At 41.1% G+C, this 25,219-nt stretch overlaps 1 protein-coding gene across 5 annotated transcripts in view; it reads right to left on the bottom strand.

The window, feature by feature from the left end:
* Nucleotides 1-25,219, bottom strand: part of msi2a (musashi RNA-binding protein 2a) — a 238,993-nt gene that overhangs the window by 150,408 nt on the left and 63,366 nt on the right. For all 5 annotated transcript variants that reach the window (XM_053241497.1, XM_026943793.3, XM_026943795.3 and 2 more), the window contains exon 6: nucleotides 17,619-17,711. In XM_053241497.1, coding sequence (XP_053097472.1) covers nucleotides 17,619-17,711 — 93 coding nt within the window. The remainder of the gene's footprint in view (nucleotides 1-17,618; nucleotides 17,712-25,219) is intronic.

The raw sequence follows: 25,219 nt of genomic DNA, 5'->3' as shown, positions 1-25,219 counted from the left end.
CAGCAGAGCATTTGGGGATGTGTGTTTTGTGTGTGTGTGTGTGTGTGTGTGTGTGTGTGTGAGAGAGTGTGTGAGTGTGTGTGTGTGAGAACCCAGACTGAGCTGCTACTCAATCCAGAAAAGAGAAATGAAGGATATTTTATGTTGTGTGTGGTTCAAGTCTGTCCAATGAAACTGACAGCTGAAGCATAATTGTACTTATTTTTCATTTCCTGATCAAGTTTCACATATTAATTAGAAACCACACACACACTTTAGATGATGAACCACTATGAAACCCAAAGTTGAGAAGCTCATTCATTCTCTGACCTCAAGAATTCCTGCCACTTATAATGTTGCCGTGGCAACGATCCTGCCATGAAGACTAACGACCCGAGTGCAAGGAGACTGTGTGTGTTTGTGAATGTGTGTTTGAGAATGTGCATGTTCTTGTGTGTGTGTGTGTGTGTGTGTGTGTGTGTCTGTGTGTGTGTCAGAGGTCCATGTTGGCACAGAAACAGCTGGGTCTCTCTCTCTCATTTACACCTAAATATGCTCAGGGTGAGGGCATTGGTGTCAAACCTTCATATGGGTGCACACACACAAACACACTCACACAATTTCACTGCTAAGTACAAACAATCCAATCTTCATCCACCACGCACTCCTGCAGCTCCACGCCGTACAGTTATGACTCGTCTCAACAGGAACTTGATCACGAACAGCAGGGACGACTACAACGAATGGACATAAATCTGTGAGAAAATTAACATGAATATGGGTACTGTAAGACACTATGGAAAGTATGTTTTTAACATTAAAAAAAAACCCTAACAAAAAACTTGCTTTTGCACAGACGACTTTAGCAATTTTGTGAACCTTTGAAGAACCATGAACTAGGGACTCACGACTGATATCGAGCCAATAGCAGCAAAAAAAAAAAAAAAAAAAGAATTGGTGGAACATATGTCAGAGAAACAAAGACTAAATCCTGTAACGAACGAAAAAGACTGGAATTGAATTTCTAACAGTTTTTTTTCCCTAAATGTTTACATATAAAGAGACCTGATTGTATTTTTCACTTATGACTGATTTTTATTACTATATTACTTTATACTTAATATAATAAATTTTTTATTATTATAATCTAATATTTGCAATGTAAGTGATTTTTGTGTGAAAGCTACAGTTTTGTACAAGATCTGTTTTTAGAAATTAATTTTTTTCTATTATTTAAATGCGCCAGTTAAAAAAAATCATATTAAAGCTTAGTAGTTTTTTTTTTCCAGACTGGATTATCACTATTGATTGATAATATTACTGACTGATAACACTGACTGGTTTCAGTATCGGTATCAGAAAAGAAAAAGTGGCGTTGTACCACTTCTACCATAAATTAAAGCTATTAACTTTTTTGTTAATATATTATCTATTCCATTGATTAAAACTAATAACTAACACTGAAATTAGAATAGAATGATTCTTCATAAAAAAAAAAAAGGCCTAACAAACTATTCAACTGTTTGCACTATTTAGGTCATAATATTTGTTATACTGATTATCGTTGATTAATATATATTTGATTTCCAAATATCATAAATGTAGAACATTAAGAAAGTGATTTAGCTGTTGCATGTCCTGAGTCTCCCATCTCACTTGTCTTCAACATCCATCAATGGCTTTTTTTCAACATATTTGTACGTCTCTAAACTGGGTGATATAGTTTAGAATTTAGAGTCAATCACTGAATCACACTAAAGACGAACACCTTACATCTTTCTGAATGGCATCACATGCAGCCGATAATGTCCATTTTAACCAGAGCTGCAGCACTGTGACATGCGAGTCCACGCGTGTACATAGAACACAGGCAGGCACTATGCTGCGGGTGTGAATTCTAGATATTACTGATCTAGTGTGAAAATGTTGAGTTTTGTGTACTACAGGCTGTTTCAATATTATTCTTTGCAAGTTCACTCAGGCTGAATGAAACGAGACCTTGAGTCTGACACCTGTGTGTTAGCAGATAAATACATCTTAGAAGAGCAAGAGTGTTTTTCTCCTATAACATTAGCATTAATGTCAAGAACAGATGACACAGCTGTGGAAAAAATTGGAAAGTTGATTATCCAGACTCTGTATCCAGGGACTTTTTATTACTGGTGTAGTATTATTTAGAAAGAGCATCAGATTAATTTCCCTTGGCATAGTGTTTCTGTTTCTGTCACTCTTCCCCTGCATGCTTCTCTCAGACTCAGGGAAGGAAGCATGGCCTTTGTGCCTGTTACTCCCTGTAAAGAAGGCACAGCCTCCACCCCAAAATTAACACATTTTTGCCACAATCTTTTTGCACATATCTGAATTTCATTGCATGACATTAAATCAAGACAACTCCAGACCTGTGCTTTCAGACCACTATACAAAAAGGAAAGAAAAAGCATCTCAGTTACAACTCTCTTTGTATTCAATTAATACTCTTTGTTTATTCAGCAATAATTTTTCTACAAATGAAATCCCCAGCCTTATAACAGTTAGGACCTACACAGCAGGTAGTTTGTCCTATGCACGAAGAGAACCAGCAGGATGTCGAAATGCTGTTTCTAATTTTGAAGTGAAATTGAATATTTCCGCATGTAGCAGAAAGCGTAGGTGTTCCAACCTACAGCTGGAGATTACATCACATTTCCAACCCAAATGAGGAGGAGACGTGAATTATTCAAACGCATGCATCACTGCATATAGCAAGCCCTGCTTCAGAGGCGCTTTCCATTACACATGGTCACATGGTGACATCCCGTTGTGAGTGTTTGTGCTGTAAATGCCGGATTGAGCTGGGTCTTTCCCATCAAAGCAGGCAGCAATTAGGGCGAGTCTGGCAGCTGGGGCTGAACTGGCACTGCAGCGTGAGCCCAAGACGAAGTTCCCCCTCAGGAGACCTTCCAATTATCCCAGCCATGCTCGCGGATACACACACATGTACACTTCAGACCCCCACCGTGACCTCATCACAGATCTGATCTGATCTGAGCAGAGGCCTTGCTATATAGTGAGTGGACAACTTTCAGTCAAAAGAAGTGTACAGCAACTTCTGCTCTTATACGGTTACATTGGCTCCTACCACAACTCTCGTAACAGGCATTGATTAATTTTCTTTAGCAGCAGCGCTGACAGCCGTTTCGGCTGTAACATTAATAATAGGTTTGTATTAACATGCTCCTTCTAATACACTATCATTGCTATAGTAAAAACTCATTCACCTGTGGTACACTCCACATAATCTAAGACTAATAATAAAAAGTGTTCAACTGTTTGCAAAAAGTGTTATTTAACAAAATAAAATGCATAATTGTTGATTTTATGAAATTTCTGGAAGGAGTCTCCAGTGTCAGTGTTTTGTAACACTAAGTTTTCCACCACATGAAAGTCTTCAGGATGCACGTTCCAGTTTCTCCGTAACATGACAAGCTGTTTTTTTTTTGTCCTATTCCATTACAGAGAGATAAAACCAAGAGACACTGGTGAGTAAACAACTGTTTATAGCTGCTATAAATAGAAATGATAACAGGAAATAACTTGTCTTGTCATTGTTCACAACATTTAAATGGTTAAAAACCACAACGTGATGTTCATTAATAAATTAAATCTGGTCATCGTTGGCAACTTGCTGTGCTATAAGAAGAAAGATTTCAGGCCTTGCTGTTAGAGGAAAATAATCCTCTCTGGAGTGGAAACAGCCTGGATTATATTCCTATAACAGCATGGCCCATTGTGCTTTATTCCTTACTTATTACAGGGCCAGTTAATCACTGCAAAGCTGCCGTTACAGCTCTGACTCACAAAAATACAAAACTCTTTACACCGTTTTCAAAACAAAGTGGATCAATCTAAAAATAAAGGAAGCAGCCAATCTGATGTCCCCACTTCTTTCTTTCCCACCTTTGAGTTTCTGGGAGTATTTGGTTCCCATGGACCTGACTTTCAACAGGGTCTGAATCAGATTAAAGCAGGATGGAAACTTGTGACCATTGATTCAGCCCCGTCTGGAGATTGGTTCAGACTCAAAAAGATAATTGCACTTCGTCCTGCATGTTTTGTCCACAAGACCAACATAAACCTAATTAGAAAAAAAAAATCAATGCTTAAAACAATCTCTAACAGTGAGATTTTAAGTTTCTCTTGTGGAAAGTGGACAGCAGAGACAGACAGAAGAGGACCTTTGCATCAGAACAGAGACAAGATTGGATGTGACATCACTGACAATCTGTCAGGTGTGTGTGTGTATGTGTGTATATATGTGTGTGTGAGAGAGACTAGCAAGGGAGCCGAGAAGAGGCACAGAGGTCGGCTTGGTTAATGAAGCGGTCTGTTCAAGCTAATGGAGATTAGCTCCTCACTGCATCAACGGCCCGCCCAAACCAACGCGCACACACACACAGTACATATACACAATGTCAACAGGAACCACAAAACTCAGACACATAGCATCCCAGGAGACGGGATTAAGAGCAAAAGGATCAATGAGTGGTTTTAGAACCTCTATCACTGATATAGATCCAGAATAGGCTTTGGTGTTGGAGGATGTTTGTGTGTGTGTGTGTGTGTGTGTTGTGCTGGCTCCTCTGAGTCACAGAGAACATTGAAAGGTTAGCCATGACGCTGCTGTGTGTCCCGCTCTCCAGGGGTTCCATTAAAAAGCCCTTTTGATTGGTTATGGAGCGGTTTCCGTGGCGCCAGAGCAGAATTAAAACTCTTGTGAGCCAGAACGCTGCCTGCCTGCCTGCGTGTGTGTGTGTGTGTGTGTGTGTGTGTGTGTGTGTGTGTGTGTGTATCGCAAAAGGCAAGGAGAGGAGAGAAAGGAACAGATGTGACAGATGGGGAGAATATAGACTTCAGTCGGCTTCGACGGATACAAAAATATTAAGAAAATAAAGGCTTTTGTCAGATGGAATCAGGTGTGATAAGGGAAATGAGTGTGTGTGTGTGTGTACTTTGGAACAGAACGAATTTTGCTAAAATCCCCTCTCAGGAGCAGCTGCAGGAGACACCCCAGCAGAAACACACAGACTGTGTGTGTGTGTGTGTGTGTGTGTGTGTGATCTCAACTCTGTGCTTCCTTGGCATCCACACATGTGCAACAAGGAACACACAAGCACACAGTCACTCACTCACTCTCACTCACACACACACACATTTTCCTATCCTTGTGAAGACCTTCAAGTGGCATAATGATTACGGTAGCTAATTAATCCTATGCCTACCCCTATCTTTTGGTCACACGCTCTGATTGGTTTAGAGACTGAATAACAAATCAGTATGATTGGACAAAAGGTCTTGTTTGAAATCTGTGGGCCTGATGTTAATCGTACAACCAACTTAACTTACCTTAACAGAGCGCTGGTTTATAATCCAAACAAAACAAATTTTACAAAATCTAAATAATGTTCAACATATTTCATTTAAAAAAAGTGCTAATGACTTCACTCATGTAGCACTTTAGCCTTGCTTACACCATACAACTTTGTGATGCCACTGTTTACTTACTTTTTTTTTTATGTTTGTATTTAAATTTATTTGATAAGCAGATGATAATGTTAGGTTACTGTCAAAATGATAGCATATGTTTATCTGCTGTAGTCCAGAGCTAATATTTAGAAAAACCTATGCTTTATAATCTGTAAAACGCATTCGCTAATCTCAGTAAATGCTCCTGATTTGATTTGTGAAATACTCATTTGCTTAAGCTGAGAGCAAGACACAGCCAAAACACGTGATGCAGAGAACATGAGCACCTGTCAGATACACATCACGCTGATCACATGGGAGGAAACATCCGAACAGATCCAGCCACTTTCTTTCACATTCGCTCTGTCTTACTAAAGGTCAAATCGACACGAGTGTTTTAGCAGGGCGCTCTCGCTCCCTCTCTCTCATCTCCGGCCCTGCCCACTGGCTTTTCCAGGTCAATGATGGAACAGGACAAAAGCTGATTCTCTCTCATACATACGCAGGAACAGAGCCAGTCTTCACAAACCAGCTGTCAGAGCGATTACCTCCATGACTGAGGACAAGAAACGGAGGCTGGCGGCTGAAAATTACTGCAATGATCCAGCTAACGTGAGAGATATTAACCCTGTATGTGCACAGAGATGGACAGACGGAAAGAAACAAAGCAGAAAAGTCTGAGGCAGAGAGTCTCAGCCTGAGCCTCAGATCTGTCATAAACACCTAAATGTCGAGCTCATAATTCAGTGCAAACAGAACACTTTCGCTAATTAATCAGTTTATCGTGAAGAGTCGTTATGACTCAAAATCCTTGGAAATACAAGCCTGTGAATCACATGCCTCAAAGCTAGAAGTCTAAAATTCTTGAAAAGTCTGAACAGTTTCAGGAGAATACAGAAAGCAGAGTATGTCTGTCATCTACATAACGTCACCTACACAACAAGAAATATAAAGTATATCTCTGCGATTAGGGATTCTTTCTAGGTTTGGGCAATTCCAACATTATGGATGTAATGTTTATGGATATACTGACAGTATTATTGAGACAATGTATATATCTGGTCATGTGACCTTTCAGCAAACACACAGGCCAATATTCAGGCCAATATTCAAAAGTGTCACGAATATGACGAGATCTGGAAAGACTAACTTGCAAATACACATTTTCCACAAAATTTATGAAATGAAACAATCAAAAAAGGACATGATTTTAAAAGCATTTATTGTTTCAGTATATCCTCACCATCCACTTTATTAGGAATATTCATAATTGCTCATTCATGCAATTATCCAATCAGACAATCATGTGGCAGCAGCACAATTTCCAATCTTCAGTTGTCCAGTATTGTGCCCATTGTAGCTTCAGATTCCTGTTCTTGGAGTGGAACCTGATATGGCCCTCTGCTGTTTCAGACCATCTGCCTTAAGGTTTGGACATGTTGTGCATTTTGAGATGCTTTTCTGCTTAGCATGGCTGTAACAAGTGGTTTTTTGAGTTACTGCAGCCTTCCTATCAGCTCAAACCAGTCTGGCCTTTCTCCTCTGATCTCTAATCAACAGGGCATTTCTGGCAGCAGAACTGACGCTCATTGGATTTGTTAAATTTTTTTTAATTTTTATTTTAAATTGTTTGTTTTTCGCACCATTCTAGAGTGTAAGAGTTGTGTATGAAAATCCCAAGAGATCAGCAGTCTCTGAAATACTCAAACTGACACCACCAACCATGCCACTGATCACATTTGTTCCCCATTCTGTTGATTCTGTTGATGTGAACACTAACTGAAGCTCTTGACCTGCATCTGCCTGATGTTGCTTTGTGCTGTTGCTGCCTGATTTCCTGATTGGATAATTATATGAATGCGCAGGGGTACAGGTGTTCCTATTAAAGTGATCCTAATAAGTGGCTGGTGAGTGTACATTACAAAATAACTCTAGCATTACAGTTAGACATCTGCAAAAATCCTGCAGACTGTAGGAACCCCATGACATACAACTGAAACAAGAATTACTAATCAATAATAAACCAAGAATGTAAAATATAGAAGTAGAGCTCTGTTAAAGGCTCTTAATTAATATTTAATTCATTTCATATTTCAAGAACAACTTCAAGCTAGTAAAAAAATGTCTCAATACAAGCTAAAGAGATTAATGAGAAATTCCTGTGAGATAAATATGCTTGTATTCAAGATATCATTTTAACTGTTTAACAGTTTAACTGTAACACTTTGTAATTTATTGTATAACCTAGTTCGCTACGTGTTGAAGCTCCAGAATGACTTTAATGACAGCTACCATGCTGCTCGTTATTCATCCCCAGTTACTGCCTTAGCATCATTCCCAATCTAAGCTAATATCCCAGAACCATGAAGGCTGAGTGTGAGCTCCAAGATGGGAGCCTGCTGAATGGGTCAACATGGCTGCTGTCAAAGAGGCACACTGTCGGAGTGATTTTCTGGCTCTGTTAAACACCGAGGATTTAATTTGGGCCTGTGACAGCAGGACTGGGTCAAACTATGGCAGATTCACCAATCAGAGACTGGGGGTAAAAACGTAAGCACTCCCTTGGTTGAGCCTCCTCATTTAGACCTGTCTATCTGATTCAGTAGCTGTCTCTCTCTGTCCTGGCTCAGACCCCAACACTGTCTGGCTAGCCGGATAGCGTGAGCTCACTCGGCGCCTCCACACCTGCCCTATCTGGCTCTGAATCCTGTGATCTGCATCCGTTTTGGTTAATAGGTGGCATGGCGCTTGAGCAGCCGAACTCAGCAGCCGTTAACGAATCCCATGCCTCTTTTCTGCTCCAACGCCAGTGCCTCCTCTTGCTCCCTGAGCTCCTGGTTTGTTTTGGACGGGTCGTTGCTGGAGGAAGCGTTGGAACGGACAGGCAGAAAAATTCATCTTAATTAAAATGCTTTTGTCGGCCTGAGGGACGCAGGCATATCGAAACTATCCAAAATAGCTTTGTGCTGCCGTTGGCATGGAGGAATATTTGGAATTGGCAGGTGCGTGCGCTCAACCGGGCTGCGCTGAGTCAGCCTGAAACAAAAGCAAAGAGGAAAAGAACGAAGCGGCCTGGAATACCTAAACTAGTCATGCCTTAAATTGCACCTAACTCAGCCGCCTGTCTCGATTTCCTTGTGTAGAATAGAGACAGAAGAGTGGGCCAGGATGGTAAAAAAAATTGCTCAGCACCAGAGTTAAGTGCATATATACATGACTACTATATTTATTAATCAGGATGTCACTGATTTTCTAAATTATTATTGCTGCCAAGGGCTTTTTCATATGTATTTTGTTCTTTAAATACAGAGTTGAGGGACAGTCTACCAAGACAGAGCATTTAGTTCCAATTAGGAATGTGTAGGAATAACTCAGGAGTATATTTTGTAATATTTTTTGTTTTTGTAAATGTAAACCAAAAAAAAAAAAATATATATATATATATATATATATATATATATATATATATAACATTAAATGGTACTTAAGACCATGATGAACTGGATGTTGCGTGTTTTTATGCTGACTCGGTACTCAGGACTGATTTTGGGCTTAAAAAAAGCCGTCATCACAGGTTTGTTTTTACACGGAACAATTTCTTCCTAACTACTGATCAATTGTACTATTCTACACAGTTTTACAAAAAAAAGGTTATGTTCAATATTTCAGGGTTCCTAGTTTCCTAAAGGGGTTCTTAGCTTCTTAGACATCTATACAGAATGTTTAAGGGTTCCCCAGAGGGACGAGCCAACAGGTGTTAGATGCAAACTATTTTCTAAGTTTGCACGTCACTTGTGACTTTTTATTTATTTAATTAAGAGTTTCTGGAGGTGAAGGTGATGCAAGAAATATTTTTGCTGAGCTATCTTTCAGGTTAAGTGTGAATGCTGTTTGTGCACTGAATAACATGCTGGACTCTTAGCGGAAATAGCTTCGGGGTTTGGAAAAATGTGAGAAAAAGTGTCCTTAGACCAGGGCAGGATTATATTTAAAACTAGGATTATTTTTTGCGTATACAATGGCAACACTATAAATACCAGCTCTGAATGCTTTATGGTGTATCACAGGAAGCAGGAAGAAAAACCGATCAGTTACTGAATTCTAAAACCTCAGGACAGTGTTGAGCAGTAATCCTTTGTGTAAAATAATCTCAGACTAAATAGAGGATCGTTCTGTCTTTGTTTTTCAATCATTCAGAATTCAGGAATTTTTACAAACAGATAGATCAGCTCTTATACCACCATACTAGAGGGATTCTGGATAGATAAAAAAACACCTCCCTGTACCACTCCCCCTCCCACTCCCACACATACACAGACACACACACATGATGGTATAAGTGTAGAAAATGAAGAATGAATCCTTGGCTTAGATACAAATCCTCCTAATCTGAGGCAAGTTGTTGATACATCCACTCCTAAGAATTCTTCTCTCTCCCCTGATACACTTCCAGAGGAGAAGTGCCACACACACAGTTCCTCTACCTCCAGCTGTGTGCTGTCGTCACTGCCCACACCGTGCTTCAATACCTCAGAGGCTTCATTAGGGCACAGACAAGGATTCGTTCCTCCCTTTCTCTCCTTCTCTCACACGCGCACACACACACACACAGAGGAGAAATAGAGGAAAGGGGAAAGGAGAGAAGAGTAACACAAGGGCATTTCCTCCTGCCGTTTCATAAGTACAGAGCGTCGGTGGCGGCCGTCCCAAGAGACGATGCACGGTTTTATTTTTTTACCTGGATATGTGACAGAGGCTTTCCGTAAAGGTGCAGTCGTATCTTGCTGTTTACTGAGTCATATGCTATCTCTCTCTCTCTCTCACACACACATACACACACACGCTGCAGACTCGAGCTTGGTTTCCGCTCTTATTTAGATGTTGTCAGCAAGGCACACACTGCCCGCTTTAAGCAGATGCTCCCAAAGTTAGTTGCAAACCTCTGCAAAAACTTTGCTTGAAACAGATGTGCAGTTATTTTGTGTGTGTGTCCTTCTGAGATAATGCGATCTGCATCTCATTATCAGAAATACGATTATTATAGAAACACTTGATTTGGTACAGTGTGATTCAGTATTATGCAAGCAATTAAAATAACACAAAATGGAATGGGAGGCCACGCTTTCAACAGGACTGACAGACATAGGCCACACCTACCTTCACTTTAACACGCTGACCAACAGGCACAGAGGCAGACCTCCTTCATTTTGACAGAAACACAGGCCACACCTCCTTGTGATTACACATAAAACTCATGCAAGTGTGTGATGATACAGGGTGATGAAATCATTTGCATGCATGCCGTATGCTCTGATTCACCACATTTTTAAATTTAATGAATATCAAGATTCTTTCACTCACGTGTTTGGGGGGGGGGGGGGGGGGGGGGGGGGGGGGGGGGGGGGGGGGCTTTCTACAGAGGCCAAAACACATGACATCAATTCTGACAAACCTGTGTGATGCTGGCAGTTTGGCTTGAAAAGAGTCAGCTCTGTTCAGCTCAACGATAAAAACTGAAGGGGTGTGTGTGTTTCCCCAGTGCAGGTTGGAGGGTGACACTGTAATATTGGATCACATTTGGCTGTCCACAGAAAGCTGTGCTGGAGAAGAGCCTGCCACTCAGAGCACCGGCTCTCTCAAAATGCCACTTTCACACATCACCTGTCACCCGGAGCCGCTCGGCCGAAACATGTGCACACACAGACCCACTTCACAAAGCGATAGGGGAAATACCCACAGGCCGTATTTCATTTCCAAGGGCCCACTGTCTTGTTTAAGGATTGTACCTGGAACAAGTTATTAAGGACCCTTTCTCAGGTTAATACACATTTACCGGAGGAAAAAAATCCCATATATCCCAGCAAATGGGTCTTTTAGAAAGGCTGATATTTTTAAAGGGCTGGATTCTGATGGAGGTGCATTGAGGTGACGATGACTTCTGCCAGCGCCTTTTGACGGAGCGCTAAATCTAAAAGTGGTGTGAATAACGTGCGTTGAGACGTCTCATCTTCACATTGTTGCCACAACAGGGACGTGGAAATTGCTGCTGTCTGGAAATTCTGTGCAACCAGATTCAGTCTCAAACAGGTCGACTCTTAAACGGAAGCAGTAGGAGGGGTTTAGGTGAATGCAAATGCACATGCACAAAATAAGTATAAACATTTTAGAAATCCTCAACCAGAATATTTTTTTAGTCTAGGAGTATAGACACTATAACCAAGATTCACTAGTTTACCACAAAAAAATTGCAGTTCTGCAATACATGGAAGTCGGGAGGCCTCTGCAGGCAGGTTCTCACCCATATAACATAAAACAAATATACAGATGTTCATGATATAAATAAATATGTATATAGTGACCCAAGCAAACAAATGACTGAGGAAGGCAGTATAACAGAAAGTGCTGGTCTGCTGGTGGATGTTTAAACAGTATGTTCCTCTGCTCCTGGAAGCCTCATAGGCCCTCTGAATGAGCGAAGGTCAGGGGAATAGTAAATCTCCTCTCTAACTGGGCTTTTTCTTCTCTTTCCACCAGCAGCTAAAACAAACGAGGAAGCCATTACAGTAGTTCATTTCCTCCACCGGTGCCATTGTCTTCAGGGCTCTCATCACTGGTGACTTTTCTCATATTAAAACTCAGCAAACGCAGCGAAGTCAGTAGCTGAGTCAGAGCCACGGCACATGAAACCTGATTGTTACCTCAGAAAATGCCTCAAACACAGTGACGGATGTTTGTCAGCAGTACTGCCTCAGTAACCTGAGCCCCATTAACGCTCCTGAGCCTCAAACGCGGAGTAAATCACAACTACACGATCAAGTGCGTAGCGACTGTCCACTTTCGAGGCAGTGAGATCAGAGCTCAGGAACCACCTCCAACCATCTAAACGATTAACTCAATAACTGGCCCCGCACTGCCTCTCTAACCCTCAAAGGCACACGATTTCATGACCTGGTTCAAAGGCGAATCTGTGAGGAAGCCCAAGGGCAGACTTGCTACAACAAGAGGAGGAATAGAAAGAAACAATGAGTGGAGGTTGTCAGACAGATTCTCTTATGATGTTTAGATTTTATTTGTATAGCACTTTTAACACTAGACACTGTCACAAAGCAGATTCACACAAATCAGGATAGTCACAAGGAAAAAGAGATGACGATGAAGAAACCTCGAGAGGAGCCAAAATCAAAAGGGAACCCTTCTGGGTGACACCAGATTGTGTGATTATAAATCATTAATCTTCAAACTGTATGCTGTAAAGTCTGCAAAGGAACTTGTAATACATTTTCATTTCTATATTCTATATAATGTTTATTTATAAAATGTTAGACATCGAGTCTTTTTGCGGTTCAGACCACTCAAAAAAAAAAAAAATAAAATAAAAATTCGGATTTGTGCAGCCTGCCTGAACATAGCGATAGTTGCAGGGCGTGCTGCTCAGATTGTCCTCTTGCTCACTTTGGACAAAAGCGTCTGCTGAATGAATAAATATAAATGTAAATGTGAGAAAGGCTTCGGCGCCTGTGGGGATTTATGTGTAAAACACCTCACGTGCTTCATATGGAATCACAGAGCAGAAAGGAGCGGAAAGAAAGGCTGACCACTAGGCAAATGGAAGACTCCCACACACGGAGAGTGTGAAGTGATGCATGTAAAGCTATGAAAATGTCCACCTGTAACCAAAGCCGTCTGAGGAAAACCTCAGTCTCAGTCTAAGGCTCCGGGCATGCACACGCTGCTCCTCTAAGCTTAATCATCACTCAGCTTTACTAAGTGCATGAACTTCTCCCTTTTCTGTCATGATCTCACACTGGAACCAGCAAACAAGCAAAACAAACATTACTTCCTGAACATACACACTTGTTTGTGTTCATCGAGGCAGGAAGTCAGGGCAGCGATGCTAATGGACATCAACACTGGTTTTATTTGCTACGCCTGAACAGCTCAAAAGTTGTTATTAAACGCTAGCGCTTGGGCAGGTATGCTAAATTAAATGTTATGAAGTCTGGGGCAGCACGCTCGCAACCAGCCACATACGCGTAACCCCACAACCCCCTCTGCCATTTACTGAATCTTAATGCGCACAAAATGTCAGGCATGATATCAGATTACTGAAGGCGCCAAAACAAATTTCCTGTCACTAAACAAGTCATGTTTTTTTTTTTTTTTTTTTTTTTTTTTTAAATTTAACTCCCAACGTTCCTGTCTTCCTGTTGAAGTGTGGGAGTCCATAAACAGCCAGAGGGGTCTGGGGTTTTTTTCTTTTTTTTTTTTTTGGCTCTCCCTCACTTTCAGTAGTGCTTCTAGTGCAATATTGCCAAAGAAATTACAAGGTGATCTGAAATAACGATAAAACATTGACAACCATCTTTCTCCTTCCTTTTCAATCTGGACAGTGTATATCTGTAAGCTTCAGGGATGGATAATCCACCTCGAGCAACTCACTCTCTGACGTTAAGGAACCAAAATATACCTTGTTGCTAGGGTGGTACGACCAAGGGGACAACCTTTGTACTTTTATTATGTACCCGAGTAGGTGAAAGTGGTGTACCTTTAATTAGCTTTTAGAGTAATGCATTTAGGTCTAAAAATACGTACTAAAAGTAGAAAAGTTAATCCCTTTATTTCTGACAATGCTGCATTCTAGAAGTTTCCCCAAAAATACCTACACAGAGGCTGATGCGCTTGTGTCTCCACCATGCTTCTGTCTAAAGCCTAATTTATGCTTCATCAGAACCGTTTCTGGGAGCTCTTACCTGTCTATCAAACAAGGGGGCAGGTTGCAAAGCGCAAGGCATGATATGTGAAAGCTCATGTTTAATTATTTCATTAGGAACAAGGGAATTATTCAATGTATGAGGATACCACTGAGTCAGCTACGATACAATGCGATTTTGATTCATAAGGCAACAGTCCGATGCAATTTTGATTCATATGTCAATGATACAATATCTGATGATATCACTAAATCTGCTATGATACAATTCCAATTATCCGATTCTCAACAATTCACCATTTGACAATCAACATGTGACCAACTTCGTTCAAAATCTGGGGAAGGTCTACCGTTAATTTGTGGATGAAACTGACAGAGAGGTACTATTTTAAAGCGTCATTGTTACAGGCAAATCACTCTGCTAGACTAATTACACATTAGTTTAAAAATAATTATTACTTACACACCAGTTGTCTGTCCTTTTTTGTTAATAATCGATTTATAATTATCAATTCCATCTAATTATCAATTCTAATTAATTATAACTGATTTATGATCGTTACCTCTTCATTTTAATGCCTTCTATATCAATGCATCAATCAAATCTTCTGATCATTACACACCTATCAAACACCCACGATTCATTCACGTCGGAATCGGCCAATCGCTGAGGAGCTGGATGATTAGAATGATTTTCCTAGACTGCCACGCTCCACCCGATGTGAAGTGCATTTGGAGCGTCGTAAGCTTGAGCATTTTGAAGTGTAATTCAGGTTTAAGAAGCACCCTCCAGCAAAGCTCTTCCTCCCTACAGTCTTACTGCAGGTGTAGCGTGGGTTTAAAGAGCTCAGGCAGTTTATTGATCTTCTATAATAAATAATACAAGTAACAAATGAATCATTTACTATATTACTATTACTACTATTAGTTTACATGGCAACGGATTATCCAGAAAAAAAATGTTTTCAGACTTTCTACATCATTCTACAGCATCAGTTTGGTATAAAGTTAGCTTTGGTCTTTTTTTCTAACGTCTTCGACACAAACGTTATAGAAAAGCATCAGAACCAATAAGTGTAGATGAGTGTTAGAGCGCTGTGGTCTTATGTAGAACCAGCAGGAGAAATCCACTCGCTCTAAAGCAGCCTGGGATTTACACCTGAGTCATGCCGAGTCGTCAGCTCAGCAAAGCTTCTATACCTGTCAAACACACACTCTGGCACACGTTCCCCATCCTATTACAGATGACACACAGACTGCAGACAGGTCTCAGTGTGTGTGTGTGTGTGTGTGTGTGTGTGTGTGTGTGTGTGTGGTGGAAGGGGCTCTGAAGAAGAAAGCAATCTCGCATGACCCCAGTGCTCCTACCGCCTGTTTCCTCACCACAACGTGACACCAACCGCCACATACACATGTTTGTCTTACTATCCTTGTAAGAACCACTCATTGAGAAAATTAATGCTATGTCACACCTAAATCTAATCCTCTGGTCCATTTTGGATCTTTTAGGGTTTCTTTTTTGTTTTGTTTTTGTGTGTTTATTTTTTTAAATAAAATCTGCAGTTTTTCTAAAATAAATAAAAAAAAAAAGAGTCAAATGTCAAATGTCCCCACAAGGTCGAAATAATCAGATATTCCTATCTCTGTGGGGACATTTGGTCCCTACCATGATATGAAAATATGCCCACACACATACACACCTGATCGAGCTCACATCCGCTTCATATTGGCATGTGTGTAGACATAGACAAAAGTGCTCACACACTGACACGTGGAAAGACACAAAGGTTATTCACGTGGTAACCTGAACGCACGCACACCCACATGCTCAGGGGCTGATGCTCCCCCCTCCATTCTCTTCCCTATTCTCTCTCCACCTTTCTCCTTTCCTCCTTCTCCTTTCTTTCTTAATCAGCAATAATGGCAGAGTGTAGTGGACAGTCGGGTCATTAATAAATGCACTGGGGAAACACGGCTGCTCAAACACACACACAAAAAGAGAGAGAGACATAGACAGACCAACCATCTCTCTTTCCCATCAGCTGACCAAACACAGCAGCATCTCTCTGATTTGAGCAGCACTCTCAATCACACTGATTTGTTTATCTCCCTGTGAGTGTGAGGATTCCTCAAAAAAAAAAAAACAAAAAAAAAAAAAAACACCATCACGTAATCAAGCCAATCAAGTCGCTCAATCAAGTTGAGATTTGCAGGCGAGGCTGAGATGATTAGCAACAGTCTTGGGGAAAACATGAAACACTGTGGTGTTGCCGTCCGTTCGGCTTTATTTATACAAACACCGAGCCAAAGACAACAGTCTTCATGCACATATTCTACACCCCCCCACCCCCACCCCCCCCCCACACACACACACACTCACTCACAACCTCTTACATGTATGAGATCCACTTTCTGCCATAGAGACAGCACTTACACAGTAACACAGATCCAAAAATAAAAATAACATTTCCACAATATGTATCATATTTAGATTAGTTGTGCCAGCAAATCTCAGGAAAAAAAGTACACAATTTCCCTCTTAACATCTAAGATATGTCTGGTGCCTGATGCTTGCTTTTTTAAAGTTTTGCACTGGATCTACAAAGCTAAGAATCTGATCTCGAGCACTGTTATCTGTATCGGAAAAGACAATGTCATATCGTGTCACCTCTACATTTCACTCGTGTGACTGATGCTTTTCTCTGAACAGCTGAGACGGAAAGAACAGAGCAGTTTAGAAATTAAGGATCTTGCTCAAGAACTCAACACAGTGGCAGTTCAGCTGTAATGGGATTTGAACTCATAGCCTTCTGATCAGTAGCCCAAAGCCTTACTCAGTGAGCCTCCACTTCCATCTTTCACGTACTTGTTTTGCATTGTTAAATTCTGTAATCTCCTTTAAAAAAGATTTTTAGGGAGACCAAAATAAATTATGCCAAATTACAAACGTTAATATAAAAAATGTATTCCGATTGTATTAGATGGCCACCTCTAAATCATTTCTCTGTTCAGCTACATGGTGGACTTTAATTCATGTTTATAGCCAACATGAAGTCCCACTGTGTCCTAAACCACATCACTGAAGAAATGGATGTGGTTTGAGGCTCATATTTGCAGAAAAGGTTTTTAATGCGATAAGATTTATTATGTTTTAACTAAAGAAACAATCATCGGCTATGAAATTATGTCTTGTTGTAAGAGGAAAGTTGCGTACAAGTGAAAAGAATTAAAAGAAGATAAAATTGAATGATCTTAATGTCCCATGAGACGCATGCTTATTGACATGCAATTTATCACTGACGTATTATCGATATTTCTCTACCATGTCCAGCTGAACTTAGCAGAGCTTCAATATGTGTGTGTGTGTGTGTGTGTGTGTGTGTGTGTGTGTGTGTGAGAGAGAGAGACATCAGCATGAGCCACTTACCTTCCCAAACTGTTCGAAATACTGCTTCACGTCATCCACCACTGTGTTCGCTGACAGACCACCCACAAATATTTTCTTCGTTCTTGTGACCATCTGGAGAGAGAGAGAGAATATTTTAGTACACTGGCAAATAATAAAAAAAAAAAAAAAAAAATCACTATTAAACTCATGCAAGGCAAAGTGAATAGATCAGAGACAGGGACAGAGACAGAGGGACAAGTCTCATCCACAAAGATGTGAATAACGAGTAATGAGTGAAAGTGAATGTGTGTGCGTGTGTGTGCTGTGACATCTCCTGGATTTCCCCACATTTCTCTCTCTATCTCTCACTCTCTCTCTCACTCTCACTCTCTCTCACACACACACACACACACACACTCATGAGTCATTCTGGACCAAAAGGTTTGAAGCGCTAACGCCCGCCTCTGATGCATTCAGATGAACCTCAGAGTCACCGAATACTCAAACCCGCACTCAGGACCGTTTCTGGGCTTGTGTGCAGGCGGGGCTCAGCATGTTTGGGTTCACACAGAAATAAGTCACTTTTGTGCACGCAAATTAAGAACATTGCTTTCTGGATGCAGGGCATGCCATCATGCATAAACACCTGCAAACGAGAAGCTGATCTTGTATAAGAAGATTTTTAGAAATGCAGGCTGGCATGTTTTTGAGACTTTTTTTTTTTTTGTGATACTGTCAGTTTAAGCAGCTACACCACAAAGACGAACTAATTACAGTCCTTCAGCTCTAGGAAGGTCTCATTTTATATATCAGTAACCATAACAGCTCTTTCCTCTGCACTGCCAAGTAGGAATAGTAAGTAACGCAAAATTTAACCAATCACGTTACTCTGCATGTGTCCCCAAACGAGGTTGGCTTCCACACGTGATGTGGACCACGCCACGAGGCCACCATTTTCAAGAGGATCATGGGATTGGTTCATTGGACTGCTCCCATGCATGAAAACAGTGCTCACACTTCACCAATCTTTCTGAACTTGCAGCAAGCATCGTGAATCCAAAAAAAAAAAAAAAAAAAAAGTGTAAAAACAACCAAAGCCTTTATTACAAAAAGAGTTTTTTCAATTGTGCAGTGTCTGAACGTGCCTAGGCTAACATTACTAGTGTTTGCATTAGCGTGTAGCTGTCCTGTAGATTAGCTAGTGTTATTCAGCAGCCAAACTGTCTAACCAACATTATAAAAACTTTCCTAGCTGGCTAGCAATTTTTACTCCTAAATTTACTCCTACTGTGTGCTCCTAATTTTTCATATCAAAATTGTAGCAAAATCACAGTACCTGCCAGCTTCAGATTAGTGAAAAGTGTTCAAGTCTTTGCATAACTACTAGTTGGGAATTCAGAATTTCTGACAGCTTGGATTTTCAAGAACATTTAAAAACAAAACAAAACAGCTTCCACAGCTGAAGTGCTTAGGATTATGTCAGGACTTAACTATATATATGCTGATGATGTAAAAATATTTCAGAATATAACAGACTTTACTAATTAACAGCTCTACTAATTCAGAATGCTGCAGCTTGAATCCTTAGCAAGGCATGAAACTCTGATCACTCCAGTTTTATTACATTTTTGCTGAATGCCTGCGAAGTTTTGCAATGACTACAAAGCTTTGCTGTAAAGGGCTAAAGGGCTTAGCTCTGTCTTATCTTACTGATCTTTTGGAACAGTAATAACCCAAGGGTTCAGAAAAATAGGGGTGTGACCTCACGTGGGGTCACTTGATTTACAAACAGCATCATGAGAGAAACGTAATGTCCTCTTTTGTTTAATTTATTTATTTGACAAATTAATGTTATGAATATCTCTCTAACTATGAAGACATATTTTGTGTGCTACTATTTAGAAATGTTAGTTCATTTAAATGCCACATTTTAGTCTTTTCGCTATTTTGACACACTACGTCATGCTCACATTTTTCTGTATTGGTGAACACACACACACAAATCCTTATGGGCCCCAAGTTAAAATGAGCATAAGATTGTTAATTACAGTCCTCTATACATTTCAATGCATTTCCTCTTCTAGGGACTATTATTTCTGTCCGTAACATCTCGTCGAGGTTGCTGTGGGAACCTGCTGTCCCCATGAGGGGATAAATACACACACAGAGAATGCACAATGGGCCCCATTAGAACACCTTTTCCACCCTGTTAAACCTCTGGCATGTTTATTTGTTTGGCAGAACGCTCAGGTCTTTTCTATCAGCCATCCGATGTTCAGTGCTTAAGACAATAACAGCACTAAGCGCACGTCCTTTCCCTTTGCAAACACAATTAGGCAGCGCGAAGGGGAAAAATCAGAGTACATTAAAGCCTCGATTAATTCCTCAGCCGAGAATATATGGAGCATTAGAAATAGGAGGATGAAAAAAAAAAAAAAAGCACTGCAAAAATATGAAGCTAAGTGCACCGGTGCGTGTGAGAGAGCGAGAAATTGGAGGACAGACAGTTCCCTGAGACATAAACAGATGTGTGTGATTGTGTTTACGTAGCATAAAACCCAAACATTTACTCTTACGGATGCGCCCTCGCACCTCGGCAAGCTGGAATAACGCAGTTTCTCTGGAAACTGGGATCAGCAAAGCACATCTTTAAAGCTCTTCTGCCGCTCGAACAAAATTAAAACACATTTTCAGCCAGTCGCTCAATTCAGACAGCAGCAAGAGGCAAAAAAAAAAACAAAAAAAACGCCAGACGACACTGGCTTTCGAGGAGGAAGAATATTTGCGTGTCGATTCGAGAAAACATGTCAGATTTTGCTCTTCTGAATTTGACAAATAGCCAAAAATGGCATGAAAACTATTGATTTTTTCCCTGCTACAACCTTCCATTAAAAAATCCCAATGAACATTTAATTGCACAGAACAGATAAAGGTCACAAAAAATAAAATCTAGCCAAAGAATTCAGCACCGTGAACAAAACTGCTAGCCAAAATTTTGTATTTTTGTCGAAAAAAATCTATACAAAATCTCATCAGCTACATCCAATCAGTTAGTTTGTAAATGTTGTAAAATAAAATAATTGTTGTAAAAATTGACAGTACCTGTGGTAGCTCATGAAAAGTGTACTGTGATGTAGTTTATCATGATATCGATATTATCATCATATTGCCCCACCCTAGTTGAGATGTATCTGAGTGGTAGGAAAATCTTTCACTAGACATCACTAGGTAATATTGCCATGTGAAGGATCTCCCAGGTCAACCACACATTTGCAACAGCGTCTGTCTGATCCTTCATTATACACACATGCCCTCACTTTTATTTTCCTCCTGCCGTGTGTGTATGCTTACTGGTCCAGGGAAACACTCCCTCACTTCTACTTTGCATGTGAGGTCACACCATTTGGATGGCATCCAGCATGCAAATGCCCGCTCCCACCCCGGCCCCGTCGTCTCCGGGTTTATCGGTCCTGATAAAGACTCTGTGTGCTCGTTTAACACCGGCCCTCACTTTTATCAGCCGTGACTGGTGTTTTAGTGATGTGTAAGGTCTCCTACATTCATCTCTCCTTGCAACTCCTGATGGATAATCTGACTCGGCTCTCACAGTGGCTTTTTTTGTGCCTCTGCTTGTTTTTTGACTCCACTGTTATGGTTTGTGACAGGGCCGCCCCAGTGGCTGATGGAATTTCTGCAGAAGCTGAAATAGAATTATGCTTCCCTATTGCTCTATTTCTTTACAAAGCAGAACACACATTTGGGAAAAGACTTAGATAGAAACAAAGAAAAAGATAAATAATTTGAGAGAAAAGAGCATTAAATTTACTGACACTATGGATGCCCCCTCCCCTTTTTTTTTTTTCTTTTCTTTTCATTTTTCACTTTTCACCATGGGATTCCTGCCTCTAGCTCAGCATTCCCGGGATAGACTGTTAATGAACGAATGAAACCAATATCAGATTTGCCATTGTTCACTTTCCCTCTCCATTTAACCTTAGGGCAGCTCGTGATACCACGTCAGATTCATCTAGTACAACAATTTCTCTGAATATGGGTGTGGAAAACAATGGCAACGCTGTGTCTTGAATATTTATCTCAACCATTATGCAACTGACTTAAAGTTAAAAAAAGCATAAACCATAAAACCAAGATACAACAAAAATATTTTTTGCAGTTACCGAAATCCTGCCAGCACTAGTCCGAGAAAGGACCCGGGACCATGATGGCTACAATCACAGTCAGAAACAAAAGTGGGAATAAAACCTCCAGTTAGCATCCCATGCCCGGATCTATGGTGTCTTATCTCAATCTCCAAGCTGCTTCAGTCAGCAGTGCGCACACACCTAGCGTGGTATCAGTCACTGCCATAATGCCAAACAAACCGGTGTGATGGAGAAGCTACGCTATCTACCCATCAGTCAGGGATTTGCAGACGGAAGCCCTGCAGCAAAGCGAGAGCGAGGGAGATGACTGTGATGAGATATGGACATTATGAAGCTGTAAAGGCAACAGGGAGGAAGCAAGCAAAAAGCTCCCAAATGTGGAGAAACGTGATACGAGGCTGAAGAAAAGCAGGAGACGTGGTGAAAAAGCATTAAAAAGTAGCCCACGTGGAGCAGAGACTCTGCTGAGTTTCACATGAGCTTCTGCGTCATGGCCACAAACAAACTGGGGGCAGAGGCCTGCAAACGAGCGATAAATCCTCAGGAGAGAAGCGGCAGTGGGAGACTGAATGACCTCACTTGCTCCTTCTCCCATAAGGACATGGTCATCCCCCTCTCTCTCTCTTCCTCTCTTTCCCACCCTTACTTTCTTCCAACGAATATTCTCATCTCTTTTTGTTAAGTGCCCTTGTGTCCCAGTAAGGGTCTTCTATAGGTTCACATTCCATTTCCCAAGGACAAAGCTTAACCTCACTCTTCAAGACCCAGCTGTCAATCAAGGGAATTACAGCCATCTCTCACAGAGGGTTAGGAAATTAGGTTAAGACTTGCTTAGATCGCTTTAGACGCAATGGCTGAATTGAAAGTCCTTTGTTTGGCATCTCCTAGTTGGACTTTTGGACTTGGACAGATTAATCTGAGCGCCCGGCCGTCACCTATCCGTAGAAGATGGAGGTGCATCTAGACGTATTGGAGTGTTTTATCTTGCAGAGACACTCTGTGTGATGAAGGAAGCTCAGCTGAGAGCGCGGGGAGTGTGGGTGAGCTTAAGAGCCCATTCTCAAACTGCATCCTCTCCATCAGACACACACACACCCCAAACCTTTCTCTTTCCACTCGATTCCTCCTTCGGCCCTGATTAAGTGAATGGCAGTATTTGTAGCCAGCTGATTACAGCTGTCTGACTTTGCCACAAGTGCCCTTGTTTTAGACAAAAAGCCAAAGGGAGTGATTTAGAGCGATGTAGCTTTACCCATCACCCCCCTGCAATCAGAGCTCTTGGGGAGGGCCTGGTGATTTCAGGAGGATGGTGATTGCGAGGTGACAGGCCCCATCGCCAAGGGGTTGGGGGTTAGGTTCGCAGAGGGATTGGAGTGATGGGAAAAGAATGATTCCTTCTTTCAGTCTGACTCCAGCCTTAATAGCATCAACAAACATCAGAGCTCTGAGAACGGAATCTCACTTTTAGTCCGAGACCATCCAAAGCCTTGCATTTACACTAATGGGCTTGTAGCAAATGTTATTCATAGTGGCCATCCACTGACCATATTCCAAGTTCTGAGAAGAAATTGTGGAAAAAAGATGGCATCTTACTTTTTATCCATATATAGTTGTGTTTAATGTTGCGGAATGTCCACGAAACAAGTTAGTTCTCCTATCTGATCAACAAATACACACATTTTTAATTCATTTATATGGCACGTCCATCATACAATTCCAACATTAATGTATTAGAATGAACGCATTAATATAAACCTGTGACCTGCCTTACAGCCGGGACTACTGTCAAAGCTGTTTTTCTAGAAAAATATTCAACACCTTTCGATCAATCAGAATCAAGAAATCAATAATATTGTAGTAAACTCCTGGAAAAGAGAAACACACAGTGGAAAGAGCAGAAAAAGCAGAAACACAGATAGGAACCTAAACAATAAGAACAGAGGAGTTAGATAAGACATCAGACATCCAAGAAGTCCAATCATGTGGACTTCCTAGATCGCATCATTTCTAATTGCATAAAATCTCATTTTAAATGGCGCTTGTTGATGGAACTTGTAGAAAATGTATGCTGACCTCTGGCTTCTCTGCCTGCTACAGTAAACACAGACTTACTTCTGATTTGCGAGTCTAAGTAAAACAAAGATTTAAAGAAATCTCCTTCCAAGGACCTACATTATTGAAACACAAGGCCCAAGCCAACCACCCACCCCCCCGGTTTTATCGAGGAGGCAGTAAGACATAAAGCAGTCCAACATTCTAATGGGAGCTTTTTAAAGAAACTCACTCCAGCCCCATGCTGACATGTGAGCTGTTAATGCTTCAGTCTAGACCTCCCTCTTTTTCGCTCTTGTTTGTCAGGGGACAAAGTGAACCTGAATACGCACACACAATTTCCTCGATTATCACTGAGGTCTGGCAGAAACACCACCTGTGCTCATTCTTGCTAGTTCCTGCGGGTGCTACTCATGACACGACTCTGATGAGCTCAATTACTCTCTACAGGAAGTGTAGCGCTGGTGGTCGCACTGCTTGGTTTTGTGTGTGTGTGTGCGTGTTTCTATAAATGTGCATGTGTGCAAAACTCAACTGCGTTTTTGGTGTCGCAGCTGCACGGCTGTGCTGGAAAGGCAAAACAAGGTCAGAATGCTTCAAGGTCAAAAATTCCCCTTGTGTCAGCATGAAAGAGGATTCTCAGGACAGCAACATGGAGTGAGAGAGAGAGAGAGACTGAAAAGTGATTCAGAGAAATAACCCCAAAAGAAAGTGAGTGAGGACAGCAGTTAAAAGTGCAAGAACACACTCCGAGTCACTGGAGGGCTGTGGGTCCGTCTCTTTCTCCTCGCCCTTTTGAGAAGTACTCCAATCTCAGCTCTAGTGTGCATAAATAGACCCCTAATTGCTAATTAAATTATAATTAGAGCTGAGGAGATGAGAAGGGGAGAAGCGCTTAGTGCAAATGCAGAGTGACAGGTTACAGCACTCCGGCTCAGGATTACACCAGGAACACACACACACACACACACACACACACACACACACACACACACACACACACACACACACACACACAAAAAAAAAAAAAAAAACCAAGGGACCCTAATGAAATCGTCTGGCTTGTGTAACCTTAGACCTCTTCCTGCTTCTGCACCATAACTTCACCGACCTGGGTTCAAGAATAATACAGAGAACTACACACACCAATCTGACTGCTCGAACAACATGGTTAATTCACCACTGTTGCATGCTGGACCTAAAACCTCCACTCAGTCTTTCCCATCTTAAACAGCTATTTCACCTCCACTCAATACCGTTCCTCTAAAACACCTAATTCATCTCTACTCAATCGCGTTCCTCTAATACTGAAAACTCACCTCTATTTGCTCTTTTTTCTCTATAATGTCTAATTCACCTGCTCCTCAAAAAAGCCCTAATTCACCTCCACTCAATCCTGTCCCTCTAACCATAGTTAATTCCCCT

The sequence above is a fragment of the Pangasianodon hypophthalmus genome, chromosome 17 (genome assembly GCF_027358585.1).
Source record: "Pangasianodon hypophthalmus isolate fPanHyp1 chromosome 17, fPanHyp1.pri, whole genome shotgun sequence".
Lineage (NCBI taxonomy): Eukaryota > Metazoa > Chordata > Actinopteri > Siluriformes > Pangasiidae > Pangasianodon > Pangasianodon hypophthalmus.
This window is presented reverse-complemented; position numbering and strand designations above follow the sequence as displayed.